This window comes from Anneissia japonica, unplaced genomic scaffold (assembly GCF_011630105.1).
Source record: "Anneissia japonica isolate Jap-2015-1 unplaced genomic scaffold, ASM1163010v1 scaffold287748_len1686314_cov196, whole genome shotgun sequence".
Classification (NCBI taxonomy): domain Eukaryota; kingdom Metazoa; phylum Echinodermata; class Crinoidea; order Comatulida; family Comatulidae; genus Anneissia; species Anneissia japonica.
Window position 1 is genome coordinate 1,461,941 of NW_022727190.1, and position 17,438 is coordinate 1,479,378.

General features: G+C 32.3%; 1 protein-coding gene across 1 annotated transcript; it reads right to left on the bottom strand.

The window, feature by feature from the left end:
• Positions 1-6,264: 6,264 nt before the first annotated feature.
• LOC117113577 (microtubule-associated proteins 1A/1B light chain 3B-like) lies at positions 6,265-11,917 on the bottom strand. Its single transcript, XM_033256958.1, has 4 exons — positions 11,761-11,917; positions 9,938-9,993; positions 9,584-9,690; positions 6,265-8,251 (listed from the first exon to the last, which is right to left on the bottom strand). Exons 1-4 carry the CDS (start codon positions 11,798-11,800, stop codon positions 8,092-8,094), a joined length of 363 nt encoding a protein of 120 aa, XP_033112849.1. The 5' UTR covers positions 11,801-11,917; the 3' UTR covers positions 6,265-8,091.
• Positions 11,918-17,438: the final 5,521 nt, after the last annotated feature.

Consider the following 17,438-nt stretch of genomic DNA (forward strand, 5'->3'; position numbering starts at 1 on the left):
GGGGGACCCCGGACCCCCTTTCGCTTTGGGGTTTATTGATTAATGGAAAAAGAATACATATGCAACTACTCATTTTTTTTATGCATGTATACACACATAATAGCCCTATATACTGCAATAAGTATTTACTGCAATAAGAATGACAGTTTTAACTGACCATTTTCAAGAGGGATAAAACATTGAATTTTGAAGAACTTAAATGTATTTAAAGGACACAGAAGTCGGGACAGCTCATTTACCGCCATCTAGAAATAAAAAATTTCCCGGAGGACCACCCCTGGACCCAACTTTATTTTTGGGACATTTTGAACATTTTTACCCCCTCCCCCTAAATTTGGACCCAGATCCTTCCCTGAAATATAACAACATTGTGTACAGTATTGTCATTTCAGATATATTATACCATATGAACTCCGTTGAATGGGGAAAATGATTCACTCGAGTGCCACCGACAACAACAGACGGATTTGCAGGACCACCAGAGGTATTAGCCCATCCTACCCGCCGAACAAGCAGGTTTCAGACCTGGAAGGAGCCGTGTCGGCCAAGTTCTTGCTCTCACTACCTGCATTGAGACTGGCACTCAAGACTCTAAGACCTCTCATCTGCATATGACACAGTGTGGCGTCATGGGCCTTTGTTTAAAGCTGCAAAATTCTTCAGTCAGATATTGTCTCTTCGATTCCAGGGGTTTTTAAGTGATGGACCCTTGCAGGATTCTGTTTTGGTTCTTTTGCTTTTTAACATCTATGCGAGTGATATGCCACAGACCACCTCAAGAAAGGTTGCCTAAAGATTACGGTACCTTGCTCTTGCCTCCCAGCAACAAACTTTGACGATCTGAGCAGCACACTGTCTAACGACCTAGGATAGATGAAGGAAGTTCCGGTGTCTCCGTCGAAATCCTTTAAAGTCCCATCTGTCAACCATCGACAGACTCAACATGTAGTTTTAGATCAATGCACAAATTACTACTCTCCGCTCCGAACCCAATGGTATTTCGACACATCCAGTCACAGATGTACTTTAAAAAAGATAATGCAATGACGGAGATACTAAAACTCACTTAAGAATATTCATACAAAATATAATTAAAATGAACTATACAACGACTTATTTTAATAAATGAAATGGTACATGAAGCTAATTTAATTTAATATTAATTGAAATATAATCGATTTACTCGGTGTGTAACATTTGGACAATTAGCAATCAAATTGGACACCTCTTTGAATGCAGATTTAATTACATTTTCACATTCTGCCATTTCATTTTTCTAACAACCAAACCATGTAACACATTTATTTACTTTAGATTTGATTAACATTTTGTTTTTAAATCTGCATTCACTTACCGTCCATATACAATAATTGCGGTATTTAATTTCCTTGAAAATAATTTATGAATAAATGGAAGCTCATCAATATAACTTAAATATATTTAAACAAAAAACAAAATTCCCATTTTCAACAGACTTGTAAAACCAAAAGGAGTTCAAAAGACCAGGTGACAAGTTGAACAGCTTTCACACCGTATTCAACAAGCTGATAACAAGTGATTTCATAGTGCACCAAACAAATTATCCCGGACATTTTGAACACCAAGGATAAAAAGACAACACATAGCCAGCTAGGAGTTCATCGGATTCCATGCGAGTGTGTTACATAGATGAAACAGGACGCGATCCTGTGGCATGCCTCTCCCACAAACAACATTGGCATTGTGTATATTGGGATGAAGCCGAACTGATAGCCACTGTACCATCTGGGTACAAGCATTTACTATATATTTACAACTACTCCAAAGTTAGTCATTCTTGGACCCTTTTCTAGCCAGAGTTGATCTTATTGTGGAGTTGCTATAGGATTCCTGCAATGACCAGCCACTTCAATCCGAGAGATTTTTATTTATGACCCTTTTTAGATTTAATGAGTTTTAATCATGATGTATTGTTGCATTAAATTTGATTTCCATGCTTTATTTCAGAGATTAGTCAAGATAGTGAGGGACTATGGAACTACTAGCATGCCTGCAAATTAAGAAGCAAATAGCATATGCTACGCGCTCGCAACTTGCCTATGTATACGTGTATGTACGTATTTGTCTCGTGTATTGGTAATTATGTGTGTATTTGTATGTGTATGCATTATACTCACAATTTAATGTTCCTAATCTTGTGTATTGGTATGTGTATTTTTGTGTGAATCGTATATTGTATGTATATGCATACAATTTAATGTTATTAATCTTGTGTATTGGTATGTGTATTTATGTATTTGTATATGTGTATGTATATGTATATACACTTGACATATTAATCTAAAGATTCTCTATTTCTATATTGCATACAATTTACCTGAGTGATTACAATTATCTGAATGCCCACCAATACCAATGGACGAGAGGATGGATGGACACTGCATGTGATGATATGATGTGGACTCGTTAGGACTAGACTAAAAAGATACATTGGCAGTGACATCAGCAGTGCACATGATTCAGATATGATATGTGTATGTATTTGCAATAATAATCGATTTATAAGTAGCTGAATGTGATGACAGTCATAAAAACCTCTAACTGATGTTGAAAATTGTTTACGATTGACTTAACAAGTCCCACAAAATACAGAACATAATTTGATTCCAAGAAATATAACAATAAACAAACCTAAAACTGAAAGGTCCACTGATTAATCTCGGATAAGAAAGTATAATACATACTCCAAGTATTGAAATACATGATGGTGTGTGTTTCAATACTTGGAAACAAACCTAATGTAAACAAATTATGTAAAAATAGATGAGGAGTGAAAAGTTCAAATTTATCTTCATATGTTTATCAATAGGCCTATTACATTCAATGATTTAAAACAGAAACAAAAGTGATGCTAATAAATATATTTTCTTTTTTTCAGTGCAAGAACGAAGAGGTGTCTATCGAAGAAAATGTAAATAATGTTCAAGCATTGATTCAAACGTATGCATTAATGTACAATTTATAAATCATTTACTTATTAATACACTTACTTCTGAAAAAAATATGAAATATAATCTCTATAAAGTTTAGAAATGTTTTTAAAAAACTGTAAAATTTCAACAAAATAATTATGATTAACAGTAACAGTATGAAAATAATAGTATTAGTCATTACACTTAATAGCAAACAGCGTTTGCTTCACTATCAACAAAATGGAAAAAAAGAATCTTGCAAGAATTTTAAAATATTTTCAAATTATATATTTATCTGATAAATGTACGATATTCAACAAAATTTAATTTGTCAAAGTGTATGATAATATAGAATAAAAATTAATTAAAAAGCATAAAAATATTATTAATTTTATTAACAGCCTATATTAAGGCATGATTGTTATAAATATTCTGACAATTTACATTGAGCTAATGTTTGTTTCTGACTTTGTAAGTTTTAAATGTGCTCTTATTATATACCTCATCCGTTGTGTTCAAAAAATTGTGTAAATGCATAAGATGTATTTTTAATAAATATTTCAATGACTAATTTTAAAAAAAATGCTTATATATTAGCTTTGTGTTAATTTGTTGATTAAATTTACACATTTTCATGAAATTCCTTAATTTAATACCTAATAAATAGGTTCTTATGTTGCTCTTTTATTTCCAAAATCAATTTACTTCAATCTAATCTTCTATTGTTCTTATACAATTCCATTTTACCTTTGCAGTTAAGTCTGCTTAATCCATTGCCAGAAAGGACTCCCACTGTTGCTTTTCAGCCATACTATACCTGTGCTGCTTCTACTCTATTTTTTAATTCTGAAAGGTATCTTCCTCTTTATTTCAAATACCCTTAGTGGTGGCAGGTGTCCAATTAGTGTAGGTGGGTAGAGTAAGTATTTAAGTACATCAGTCTAGCTTATGAGGGTAGAGTAAGTATTTAAGTACATACAGTAGTTAGGTTATCTAAGCATAGTATTAGGGACAGAGGAATGGTACCTTGGCTCCTGCTTTGTATTCTTTTAACTATTACTTATTTTCTTTTCACAAAACCTGTATCAAGTTTACTTACTTACTTATCCTCTTCTGGCCCAGTGGCCCATAAGGCTGTAAGGCTCTCTCTCTAGCGTCCCCTGTCTCTGGCCACAGTTTTAGCTTTGCTCCAGGATATCCCTCTCTTTTTCCACTGTTCGGCGCCATGTTTTCGCCCCGCTTTCTTTCTTCCTTTGGGTGCCCATGAAAGTGCAGTGATGCAATGGCTCTCTTCTTATATTGTCAGCACGTATCAAGTTTGCTTCATCTTCAATATTTCCTACTACATAATTTTGTACTTTTTAAATTAAACTTTATTAAAAATAATAATGTTAATCTAACATTAACAATAATAATTAAATAAAAAGTTAGTTGTATTTAATTAATAATAATGTATTTAATAAAAACAAATATTAATCGATATCAATAAATTTTATCCTTTTTAAAATTCTAATTTTTGGCTCGTCATATAGCAATCGTAATATAATATTATAATAATGATTATAATGAGTGACAATTTATTATTATTTATTATTTATTTTGTTATTTTTAAATGTAACAAACACCCTACACAATTTTGAGTAAATCGGTTCTATAACGGTTGAGGTATGAGCAGAGGCTGTTTATCTGTATATAAAATGTGTATGTGTATGTGTATTTAATAGGCCTACAAATGAGTTTAACTGTATAAACACATGTAGTTAAGCTCATGGGGGCAGTGATAAGGGTGAGAATGCAGATCTTGCCTGGGAGCTAATCTCCTGTCACTGTCGTGGGTTTCCTCCGAGTTCTTCGGTTTCCCCCCACACAAATTTTAGATTTTGTTTGTTTTTTTTTTTTTTGAACATTTGATTTTATCAATTATTTCGTTATATATTTGGCAGGTGTGAAAATTAAATAAAACCAGCAAATTTACAAAGTTTCAGTCATTGTTTTATTGAGTTTGTAATTTCTTATCTGAAAAACAGTGACATGAAAGAGTGCAATTTCTTACCTGAACAACAGTGAAATGAAACAGAAGAGTCCCAAAACCTCACTACCAACAATAGGCCTGTAGACATTTGGAATTCCTGAGTCCAATAAACTTCACTAATTAGAACTGATTTTTCTAAGTCAGAAAACAGTTGTTTGACGAAAAACTGAAAAAAAATGGGGAATGGTGAAAGAGATACAGATTTTTTAATATTTAAAAATATTTTTCCCCCAGTTTTTAAGTATTCAAAAATCTGTATCTCATTCACCGTTGCTCAGTTTTTGATTAAACTACTTTTTTCTGTCTTAGAAAAATCAGTTCTACAACATATCAATTTTTTTTTTTCCTCCGGAGCCTGACTTTATCGGAAGAAACCTACACGGCTGTAGCAAAATGTTTATACAGTAGTTTACTTTACAATAGACCTACACACACATACTTTGAGAAGCGTTTATTTTAAATTATATAGGCCTAATTTGTTTTCATAACATATTGAACGCGAGAGGCATGAAGTTGCCTCTTTTCAACCTTATTTTATCTAATAATTTTATCTATTTACAGTAATAAAATATAATATAATATAATATATAATTTGAAAAAAAGTAACATTGAGACGGTCGTACATACATTTTCTGCCGAATGGCTCTAATGACTAATGTAGGTGCGATATATTGTTGGATATTATGTTGGCATTAATTGATTATACTAATAAATAAATCCATCATTATTATTATGAACAGCTACTGTATAGTATAAAATAAATACTATAAGATAAGCTGAGCAGCGACGTGTCAGCTACCTGTAAAATACATGTGGGTAGCTCAGACAGCGGGAATGCATATTTATGAATAATTTGAGGATTATTTCTCGGTGAATGGTCATTGGAGATAAGCCTGACATTTGCTCAGTTCCCATAGTTGACCGAAGAGAAGCAAGGAAAATGAACAATCTAAACTGCCCCTGTAAGGTGTATTTACCTTTTGACAAAAATTTATGCATATATTTATGCTTGATATGTAGACTATCTGTACATACTAAATTACCAATAATTTAACTAATGCGTTTTTGCTATTTACAACAGAAGCATAGACAGTTACGACAAAATGCTCTTTTCAAACTAACTTCTGCCATAGCAACTCATTTCCACTGTGAGATTCTGTGAAATTGCTGTGATGATGTTTTTAACTTGATTTAATATAAATTAATATAAATAAATAATGGTGCCTTTGATGTAAGTATTAGAACTCTTCACTCTTCATTTTAAAAAAAGAGGTAAACTGCTTATCATCATTACTGATTTATTTATTACATCTTTCAAAACTTCAACAATTATTTGGTTTTGTCATGCAAAAACTAACATACAGTTGTTGATATTTACAAAGCGCCCAGCAATGCCCATTCACCTACACTTTAAATATATATTTTCTCTATACTCATATATAGTCAGCATGGCATGCTGCATACATATAATTAAACCTACCAGGTGATAAGTATTGCTCAACCATGATTTTATAATAAGCAGCATGTGAAAATGTTTAGAATTCCGCCTTCCAGCATGTTCCTGCTTTCGGATGGTTTACATCTTTGCTCACATCATTCCAATTACTGTACTTAATTTACCCTACTTTTTTCAAATTATAAGCAAGTTTGCTTTCCTACTCCAAAAAAACAAGGTTACATTAGCTTACAATATTAAAAAGAATGTACACATATTAATTGGAACTCGCACTTCTCCCTGCCCCACCAAACATTTTGCTTATCTTGTTATCTAGATCATGTACTAAAAAGATATAACTTTTTATAATTGAAATATGTAGTATATGTATATGTTTGACAGGATAAACAGTAGTTCATCTGAGAGAATAAAACAGTGTTATGAAGGTGCCATTATACTAAATACTTTTTTCTTTTTTTTTCAAGTGGCCATTCCAAGGTAAAAAAATGTAACTGCACAAAAATATAACAGTTACTTTGTTTTGCCGTGAGACGACCGAATGTGTTCGTCCTCCGTTTCTTTCAAGTATCTGACAATGAGCTTATCTACCAGTAAATCTTTACAACTATGAAAATAGCATCCAAACTTGCAACCACAGGTTAATATATCGCGATAAACAAACATTGACAATTACCGGTGTGTATATATTTTGATTAAAACACATTTTACCTTCGGTTAATATTGCCGAATATCCAAATGTAGAGCTTGTTTTATTGCCTTTTGTTAAGTTTTCACATAGGTTTCAGGATCATTGACTAACTCTCAGAAGCATACATTATGATGTATTTCAGCAGAGTTATGAATATTAAATGTAAGGGTGTGGGGGGAGTGGGGGAGCCCTTTGAGGAATGTTCTCCACCATTTTGGAGATGAACGATGCCAGCATACCCACAAACATTGGCTTTCAAACTTTTCCAAACCCAGATTCCCTGTTGCTAATTAAAGAACATAATACTTAACAAATAATTACAACTAATTAGTAATTTTGAAACTATTTCAAAGCAGCTTCATCAACACAAATTGAAAGCAAAATCAGTATCAAAGTTTATCATCCACAAATAAAAAGTTATGACAATGAGGTAATAAAAAATCCAAATGAATTTGAAAATGAAATATCTGCTGTTGTTTTGCAAGGTAAATGTAAAAAAAGACAAACAAACTATCACATTCATTAATAGAATATCTTCAGGATTCATGTGTGAACTACAGTATATATGATTCACTTTGACCTTTTCCCTCCCCAACCAAATGGACTACCCTCCTTTACAACTTAAATTTTAAATATTTATCAATTTGAAGACAGTCTGCAAAGTAGCAGGGAGACCAACAGGTATGATTAGCCAGTTGCCTATTGCCTATTTACATCACAGGCGACTGACATAAACAATCTTTAAGCTAGAAATATGAAATGTATACATCTAAAGACCTTAAAATTATCATTTATTAAAAATTTGTTTTAAAAAAATGAACATATACTAGATTTATAGACACTTTTTTTCAATTAAAAATGACAAAAAAATGATTTCACAATGAATGAATTTGTTGAAATATCCAAAGTTATCACTGATGAGTCAATGAACTTCTACAAACATATTTCAAAAAGTCCTTTCTAGTTATCCAAATGTTTCCTGCGCTGCATAAACAAGATAAAGAAAGCCATCATTGTCCTGTTCCTGGCTGTACACCTCCGCTATTGGTGTTGATACACTAACCATACTTTTCTGGTTCACCAACAGGTAGAATGCTTGATTAGGATTCAACTGTAATCTTCGTCTACAAACAAAAATTTATATACCTTAATTCCATTATATTTTTTAGCCCACTTGGTGAAAACACATGACTCGCAATGATAAAAACCAGACTTAACATTAAATAAATAACAAACATTTACGATGAAATTTTCAACCTGGGAAAGATTAATGTTTAAAGAATTGGCTGGTTTCTTCATTAGCATACCGTAAGACCTCGATTAGAAGCCCTGGGTTTTTTTCAAGACTATTTTAGCAAAGTAAAAAGGGGGCTTCTTTTCAAAATGAATGTTGTAAATTTTGGGCATTGCTACTAAACAATAAATAAGGCCACTGTAACATCATGATGTGTACTAACCGGCATTAAATCACCTAAACTACTCTGTAAACCATGCATGTTTCTAATTTATTTTGTTTCTTTGAAATCCATGTACAGTGTATGTACTATGCTATTTTGAAACAAACATTCATGATGAAATTTTTCAACCTGGGAAAGGATAATGTTTAAAGAATTTGCTAGTTTCTTCATCACCACACTATAAAAAACTTGATTAGAATCCCTGTGCTTCTTTTTTTGTAAACATTGAATGGGCTTTTTTCGAAATGGGCTTTTTTTCGAGGCTACTTTTACCAAGTAAAAAGGGGGCTTCAATTCGAGATGGGCTTCTCAAGATTACGCCCACTGTGCTTCTATTTGAGGTTTTTACGGTATATTACCCAAGGCTCTGTCAATATTATCAAATTTTCTTTGAAAAAACTGTTGCATGCCCATATGAGGCTTGTCATGCTAAAACCAGCATTAGGTTTACTTTTTAATACTCATATTCTCCAAATTATAAGCATTCAAATGATGGGTCATTTACTGGAATCAACTTACTATTGACAAAGTTATGTGAGTAAAAGTATTACAGCTTCTCTGTACTAAAGTTTACAATACTGGCACATTCTTATGCTATTACCCAGTTTAACATTTAGCAACAATACGTTGGCTTTGGGATAGCAAACCCCATATACTGTATGGTCATTATGTGATGTCATCATGACCATATTTACATGAGTCACATGTATACAATTTGATAGTCTGGACAGAAATTTGCTGACAAGGGGTCCGAACCAAAGCTCCGATTACTGTACAGCCTTGGCCCCTGCTGGTGCCACCACTAAGTCGGGACAGGGCTTATGCTGAAATCAATAATCTGCACAAACACAATGTTTAAACCTTATCATTATTACTGTTATATTAAAACTGTCATTACCATAACCATTTAGGATTAATTTTTATAATCATTATCATCATAATATATACTTTTATCGCCATCATTAGTAAAATATAATAAACTGAAAATTCTCTGTTCACCTGATTATCTTTACAAGTTCTCCCATGGTGACATGGTCTGGCACTAGAAACTTAGTCTTGTCAAGTAATGGTAGATTTTTCTCATTTTCATACCGTTCAATGATCACCTACGGACAAAAAATATACACTGAACAGTTGGTAAAAAGGATTGGGTTTTTTTGGTTGGGGGTGAAAAAAATAATCCATATATTATTATCAATATCATATTAAATTGCCTAAAATTACCCATACAAATTAATCTACATCTATGTGTCATAAAATGTCTCTCTGGTCTTAGCTTTTGGCGCATATAATGTTAAATGAAGCAAGTGGTCTATAGTAAGAAGAATTTCATATACTTTGTAGATTACTCACTGGAATTTTGTTTGGATGTTTCTCTCGTATTTCAGCAACATCTTTCCTCCGCTGATCTGTATGAAAAATCAAGGAAGTAAATTGAGTTTAGTTTCTGCTTTTTCAAATATGGTCACTATTTCCACCTCACACCAAAGACTTTTCAAGAAAAATGATAAAGTAAGGCCACACCTTAAATATGGAAGCAGTGCAAAGAGGCACTGTGCAATATGCGCTATATAAATGTAACTTATTATTTATTATTAACCTCCTTTAAAAAGTACAAAGATGTGTATTTGCACGTTTTGTTAAAGGTTTTTTATAAACACAGCAGTGTCACCAACTTGTTAAATACATTGTGATAGTTTCACCGGAGGATAGGAGGGAATAAATCAACTGGCATCAGGGGTGGATCAGGAAATACAGGGCCCCAGGGAGGGACTTTCACAAATAAGCAGTCTGGACATTCTAAGTCCCACCATGGCTACACTTACACATTAATGGATTTTAATATAGGCTTTAGCCTATTATACCCCATTGTCAATGCCATAAAACCAATTTAGTAGGACGATTTTCTGACGTGGTCCAATGAACATCAACTCTAATCCGCCTTAATTCGAGAGGATATAAATCAAGTACCTTTAAGTGTTGCTCATACAGCATGAATTTAAGGCATGGTACCAACTTTGTCGCTCTATGCTGCACTTTTTCCAGTATTTGCATATCTTTGACTTGATTAGGACTCCAGGCTTGCACGCAATATTCAATAAGAGGGTCTTACATATGCCTTATTCAAAATTGCAAAGCTTGATTTATCAAAAAATTTGAAAGTTTTCTTGATAATTCCAAGAATTGACAAGCTTGGCTGCGGATTTACAACATTGTATTGATGATTTACAATCTGTAGAAATCCAAACTCCCAAGATCTTTCTCAATATCGGTGTCGCCGATATCGCTGATATTTCTGAGGTAAGAAAATTTATCATTAAGTCATCTGGTGGCTGGAAATACTGTAGCACTCTCAGACTTAAATTGGAATAAAAGTTTCTTTTTTCTCCATTCTTTTTTATAATTTTGAAAAATTTAGGGTGCTGGGCTAGCTGCTTCCCTACCAAGAAACCAATAGTTTATAAAAGCTGCAGTAAAAATATACAAGAACTCATATTTTATACCAAGAGATAACTACTGTAGGAAGTGGATACAGCTGTTCCTCTCAAAAGTATTATTATATTATTGCTTTTGCAAGGCATATTCAAGAGGAAAATTACTAAGTACTAGGCCTAAATATGTACAGACACAGATAGATGACAAATTATATAGGGCCTATCTAGTAACTGACACACCAACTAAGCAGCTCAGCGTTTACCAGAGTCTCACATGACGCAGAAACCTGTTTTGTTTGTTTGAGTATGTTATCCAGATACAGGTCCTACGCATGTCATAGGGCATAGGCCTTGTCACTAATAAAGATCCAAGCAAGGCTAGGAAAGCTTTTGTATGTACTGCATAATAATACAGTAACATCAATTTGGAAAACAGGAAACAAATTACAATAATCTAAAAAGAAAATACTATAACACTAGGGTAGACCTAAATCTATTTGCAATCAGACAACGAATGCACACCACAGATCCACTACAAATTAACATCGATCCAGCTGGATTATGGTGACAACCTAGCAACAAGAAAGACAGCAGAAGAGTAGATCCTTGGAATCCGATCCTTGTTGTACTCTGTACGTTGTTGTTGAAGAAGGCCTGATCAAAGCTGGCCTAGCTAGGGCCTAGTTGATTATGATAGATCTCGTATTTCCCGTAACACATTAAAAAGCAAAATATATATACCAAGAGTTCTCCGCTCTTTGAATGTCTTATGAGTCAACATCTCCACGTATTATGCGAAGTTTTATTTTGGAAATTCCATGTATATTACTAGATTTTTATTTTTGTACCAAACTCCAAAACGCAACAACAATAAACACTATTGAAAATAATACCGGAAGTTTTGGTCATTCTGTTTGAGTGAATAAATACAACACCCCTCTGCTACTGCCAATGAATTTAGTCGTTAAGCCGAAGTTTATTCGTGTTTATAGTTATCAAGACAGCACGTAATATTGTAACAAACTATTTTGTAATATACACGAAAATATCCCTATTAATGTTGTATTTTGGAAGAAAGTATTAAAATAAATTATCAACAACAGAGCAGAAATTTCTCCACGCGCTATGTCGTATGGGTAATGTAATGTTACTATTTATATGCCTACATTCCTGACGCAATGCATCCAATTACAAGGCCTAAAGATACTGCAGCTACACAGTACAGTACTTCATAAATCCATTTGCGGTGACGACGATGATGATGAAGCTGTCTCTTATACACATCTAGATGTGTATAAGAAAATTGAAATTGTTCAAAATGGATAAAATAAAAGTTATACACACAACAAACAACGACAAAATATTAAAAAGCATTAACAATAGTTAAAACAGCCGCCAGTGATATATTATTATCATACAAAACCGTTATGAAAAAAAGATACAGTGAATGAAGTTACCATACCTTCATGGTATAACCGTTAAACTTCTATAGAACCCTAGCACTGTTGGTAACCCATGCTATAATAATAACCCACCTAAAAGTTATATAAAAATTACCATTAATAATGACCCACTAACTCATTGACCCACTACTCAAATTACTGTATTTAATACAGGGAACAGATTCATTTCACTGTTCCCTGGTATTAAAGCCCCATTCCCGGCAAAATTTCACTAAAAACTGACTTTTTTTAGAAAATATTCATTTGCATTACTCCAGTTATTATAAATCATGGAAAAATATTGGCATGAATTTTAGTCTTACGCAAAAAAATTTAAAAAATGAGAAATACAGACTATTTATCATAAAATATTACCATTTTCTGGACGAATTCATCGTTACTAGGCAAATTCAGAGGTTGTAGATCGCATCCAATGGAATACTCTCGCTTTTATGTATACTTTTATACAGTCAATAAAGTGCGCCCTCTCTAATGAGATTAGTTTTTGTACTACGTATCTCGCACAATGCGATCGTTCGATTTAGGCTGAGATATGTTTGTTTAAGTGTCAAAATCTCAGTCGGAATCAGTTTTTTAACAAATTTGAAATAATTCCTATGAAAAATGTTATATTTCACAAGTGTCAATACTAGCAACGGAAAATATGTCGGCCGTTTTTATGTGTGATAACAGAACCTAAATCGAGGTAAGGCTAGGCCTAGCCTAGCAGCGCTGGATAGGATAATTTGTTCTGCACCTACGATATTTCTTCTCACGACCTATCGCAAAATCAAAATGAAAAATTCATCCGCATTTATTTTTTGTGTGGAACACAAAAAAAAATCAAATTTCAGTCTTATTTTACATTTTTTTTCATTCTTAGGAAAACTAGAATTCCGTATTATATTTATAAATCTTTATTACATTATACAAAAATTCGATTTTTCTTAAAAACTGAAATTTTGCCGGGAATGGGGCTTTAAAGCAGCGTGACCACTCACAATTTTTGATATACCCAATGACTGGGTCGGAATTACCCAAGATTCAGCAAAAATTGCCCAAAATTACCCAAGCTTCCTGAAAATGCATTAAAATTTGAAAAAAACGTGTTTTTCGCATGTATAGTTTCCCATTTTAGTTCAATTTATAAACCATTTTTTATTGTAATTGTTTGTGTTAATTATTAAAATTAATATTCATGAGGTGATAATACAGATAGAAAAATACGCTCTCAGTCGGCCAGTGTTATTAGTAGATCAGTGATCAAGTTTTATTATGTAATGCATTAATTAAGTAAGATTAATGGCAACGCAAATCACAAATAAACAATTCTGAACCCATATTTACAGCAATTAACAACGTTATGTGCACTTCGTTGAGTTTTGCTTACTTGAATGGACTGACATATACTTTGTTACTTCTTAATTCTTCCTCTATGACAAAAATATTTAATTTTCATAGTAAAAATAAAATACCCAAGGATTTCAACGGAATACCCAAGAACCCAAGACCAAGTCAAAATACCCAAGATCTTGGGTAAACCCAAGCAGTGGTCACACTGCTTTAAAGACGGTACAGTACTATCATAGTGCAATGCACAAGAATAAACAGCGCCATCAACGATTCTAGTGACCACAATTTTAAACAACTTTCATGAATTTACGAGAGCCTTAAAGATTCTATATTGCATTGTATGCTCCCTGTTGTTGGCGTTTACGCTTCAGTGGGGTGAAGTGAAATAAAATAAATAAAAATAATAAAAACATACAACTACTGTAAATGAGGAGCGATAGTTTTATTTCGTCTATAATTATAATATAGAACAAAAAAATACAAGGTTAACTTTTGTGAGAATAGGTTAAAACAACAAAATTAAATCGTCCTTTCTCATGACCACATTATAACGTCAAATAAAAAAAATACTTAAAACTAGATACTGTAATAAAAAAAAATCAATAAGAGTATAGCCCCTATAATGTTATTCATATAAACATCAAGCTTTATATTGTCATTATACATGCATATGAATGAAATATGTATATAAAAATATAAACACTATAAGTAATAGTTGGGATTCAGTATTCTTCATGTCTCGATTCGTCAGACACAAACACACACACATCCAGGTACCCACACTTCATAACTATGACTAACTGCATTGTACTACGTACACAGTACCCAGCGAGTTTAAATAGTGTTTATTCACATTTTATAGGTTATGCATTTTTGAACAAAAGACATCATTATTAGCGTAGTGTTGAAGGTGCAGTACTTGATAACGTGAATATAAGTAACAGTTGTGGGCCCCCGAAGATCCTTGGATGAGGCCGGGAATTTTCATGGTTTTGATGTATATATAATGCAAACCATCTTCAATTGGGAGGGGGTATCATAGTCTTTTATTAAACTGTGATGGTACTGTTTGACAACCATCCCCACCCTACCTTACCCCACCTACACACACACACACACACACCCACACACACCAAAGTATTTCTGAGTAACTCTCCTCAATCTTGTTTTCTTGTAATAAGGATTGTTGAGTAGGACGCCCTCTCACAGATACCACATTACCATCAGATTGGACCCCTGATACTGTATTGAAATAAAACTTTATCACTGATCAGGCATGTATTTTTTAAGCTGATCTAGCAACCTATCACTGTCGTGCGTGCCGTACATTCAGTTTCAGCAAAAACCCTAAAAATAACAATTATCATCTAAACGTTGTATACTGATTACCATTTCACGTCAATTAACTCATACATTATCACCGCTCCATATTATATTATTTACTTTACATTGGCTGGACGGTGGACCATTCTGTAAAATTAGCGAAATCTTAAATGTTGCGATCTGCGTCTTTTTTGGAAGCTTGTGTTCGATCATTTTCAATTATAAATACTGTGTTTTATTAAACTTTTGATAATAAATTGAGTTGCAAAGACAGTGACGTTTAAATTATAAACTAATGGCATATACTTCATACTTTCAACACTTTTAGACCTATTTTTTAGTGAAGTCGACTTAATGCCTACTATTCCTGATTTAAAAAAAAAAGAAAAAAAAATAAATATATAAATAAAAAGAAAATTTATATAAAATTAAAAAAAAACCTTTATAAATATTATAAATGAAATGCAGAAAAGGCTGTTTCTCTTTGCAAGTGGAAATGGCGCCGCGAGCAGCTCTCTGAGATGGACGTGCGCCTTACAAGATGCCATTATTATTATTATTATTATTATTATTATTATTATTATTATTATTATTATTATTGTTGTTATTACTCTTATTGTTGTTATTACTATTATTGTTTTTATTACTATTATTGTTATTATTACTATTATTGTTATTATTATTATTATTATTATTATTGTTATTATTATTATTATTATTATTATTATTAGTATTATTATTATTATTATTATTATTATTATTATTATTATTATTATTATTATAGGTGATCACAACTTCCACGCATCGTAAAAAAATCTTCAAAGGCTTGATCAACCGGTGATCACGATTTGGGAAATCCACTGAGTTACTGTACCTTGATGTGAATATTGGCCTACGTCATAACTGTAACAATATAGCGAAATTTCAATTTATATAATCATAATTCCTTTCGGCAAATTACAACATTGTAAGAAATTTTAGTGTACATTCTTTAGAAACGGTAAATTAATCAACTATGCTTCAATACTTCTGTACTATTGGAACGCACAGTTGTCGCGTAACGTGCGATGACTCGCACATGCGTATAATTTAATTTAATTTGGCGGGCATACAGAACTCACGTTGTGCACAAACTGATGTCAAATGCAAAACACGACTTGATAGGCTATCTTACCCTATTTATATTTTCATTTATAATAATAATTAAAGATGATATTGATAATATTCGAATTGTTTCATTTGGTTTGTTTATTACTGTTATAAGCATATTTAATCGTTAATTAATTGTGCTTGTTTATTAACGCTTAAACAGTCCGACAATGATGAAGATAATGCTATAATTATGATAATAATGGTTATTTTTTTATTATTTTCATAATACTCCATTAAAAACATAATAATGATGATGATAAAAATAATAATAATAATAATAATAATAATTATTATTATTATTATTATTATTATTATTTTTATTATTATTTATTGTTATTATTATTATTATTATTATTATTATTATTATTATTATTATTAGACCTACTAATATAATCAATTGAGAATAAAAACATAAATAATATTATATTTCATTTATTCAACATTCAGGTAAAAGCAACAGTGACAGAATACCTGAGGATGCCCAAAGGTTAATAAAATGAGCATAAGCCGATCTATTTTTGATACTTTGGCAATCAGTCTAATACACTAATGATTTCTAAAATGGCATACACCGGTTCAAAATCATAACCTTTAATAAACTGACTACTCAAGTCATCCTTAAGTCAAGGCCATTCATTGAAGTCTGTAATAATATTTATTTTTTTGTAATCATTATTTCATTTTATTTTGTCATCATCGTTTCTTATACGCCTATAATCGTTACGATCGATTAAAAGCATCAAGGGAAAAATATGCTGGTATGAGATAAAATGAAAAAGTAAATAAAGAGAATGAGATAGGCCCCCATACGATTCTTCAATCCATATTATAATATACTGTACAGACAATGTGACTTTAAACAACCCAAATATGAACATCTATAGCCGCGACAAACTTCTGAGACCAAGCAAATTACAACACATTTTGCTAGGAAAAAAAACCACACAAAATAGTGTTCTGTGAACGTGATTAAAATGGCATAGTAACTAGCCAATTACAAGATGAAAATTGCATGTCATTAATGTCAATAATTATTGCCATTCTGAGGTTGTTTTCAGTTGCGGAATAATGGAATTTGCAGAGTTTCACCTAATGGTTTTGGAGGCGAGAAAACTGCAACATCCCGGCTAGAAATTGTCGTTTTAACTG

Excerpts from the sequence above, each read along its gene's own strand:
- LOC117113577 (XM_033256958.1), bottom strand. The coding sequence starts at position 11,800 with ATGTTGACTCATAAGACATTCAAAGAGCGGAGAACTCTTG. Across the intron at positions 9,994-11,760 it reads CAAAGAGCGGAGAACTCTTG|ATCAGCGGAGGAAAGATGTT; the intron begins GTATATATATTT and ends TTTTTCATACAG. Across the intron at positions 8,252-9,583 it reads GAACTTGTAAAGATAATCAG|ACGAAGATTACAGTTGAATC; the intron begins GTGAACAGAGAA and ends TTTTGTTTGTAG.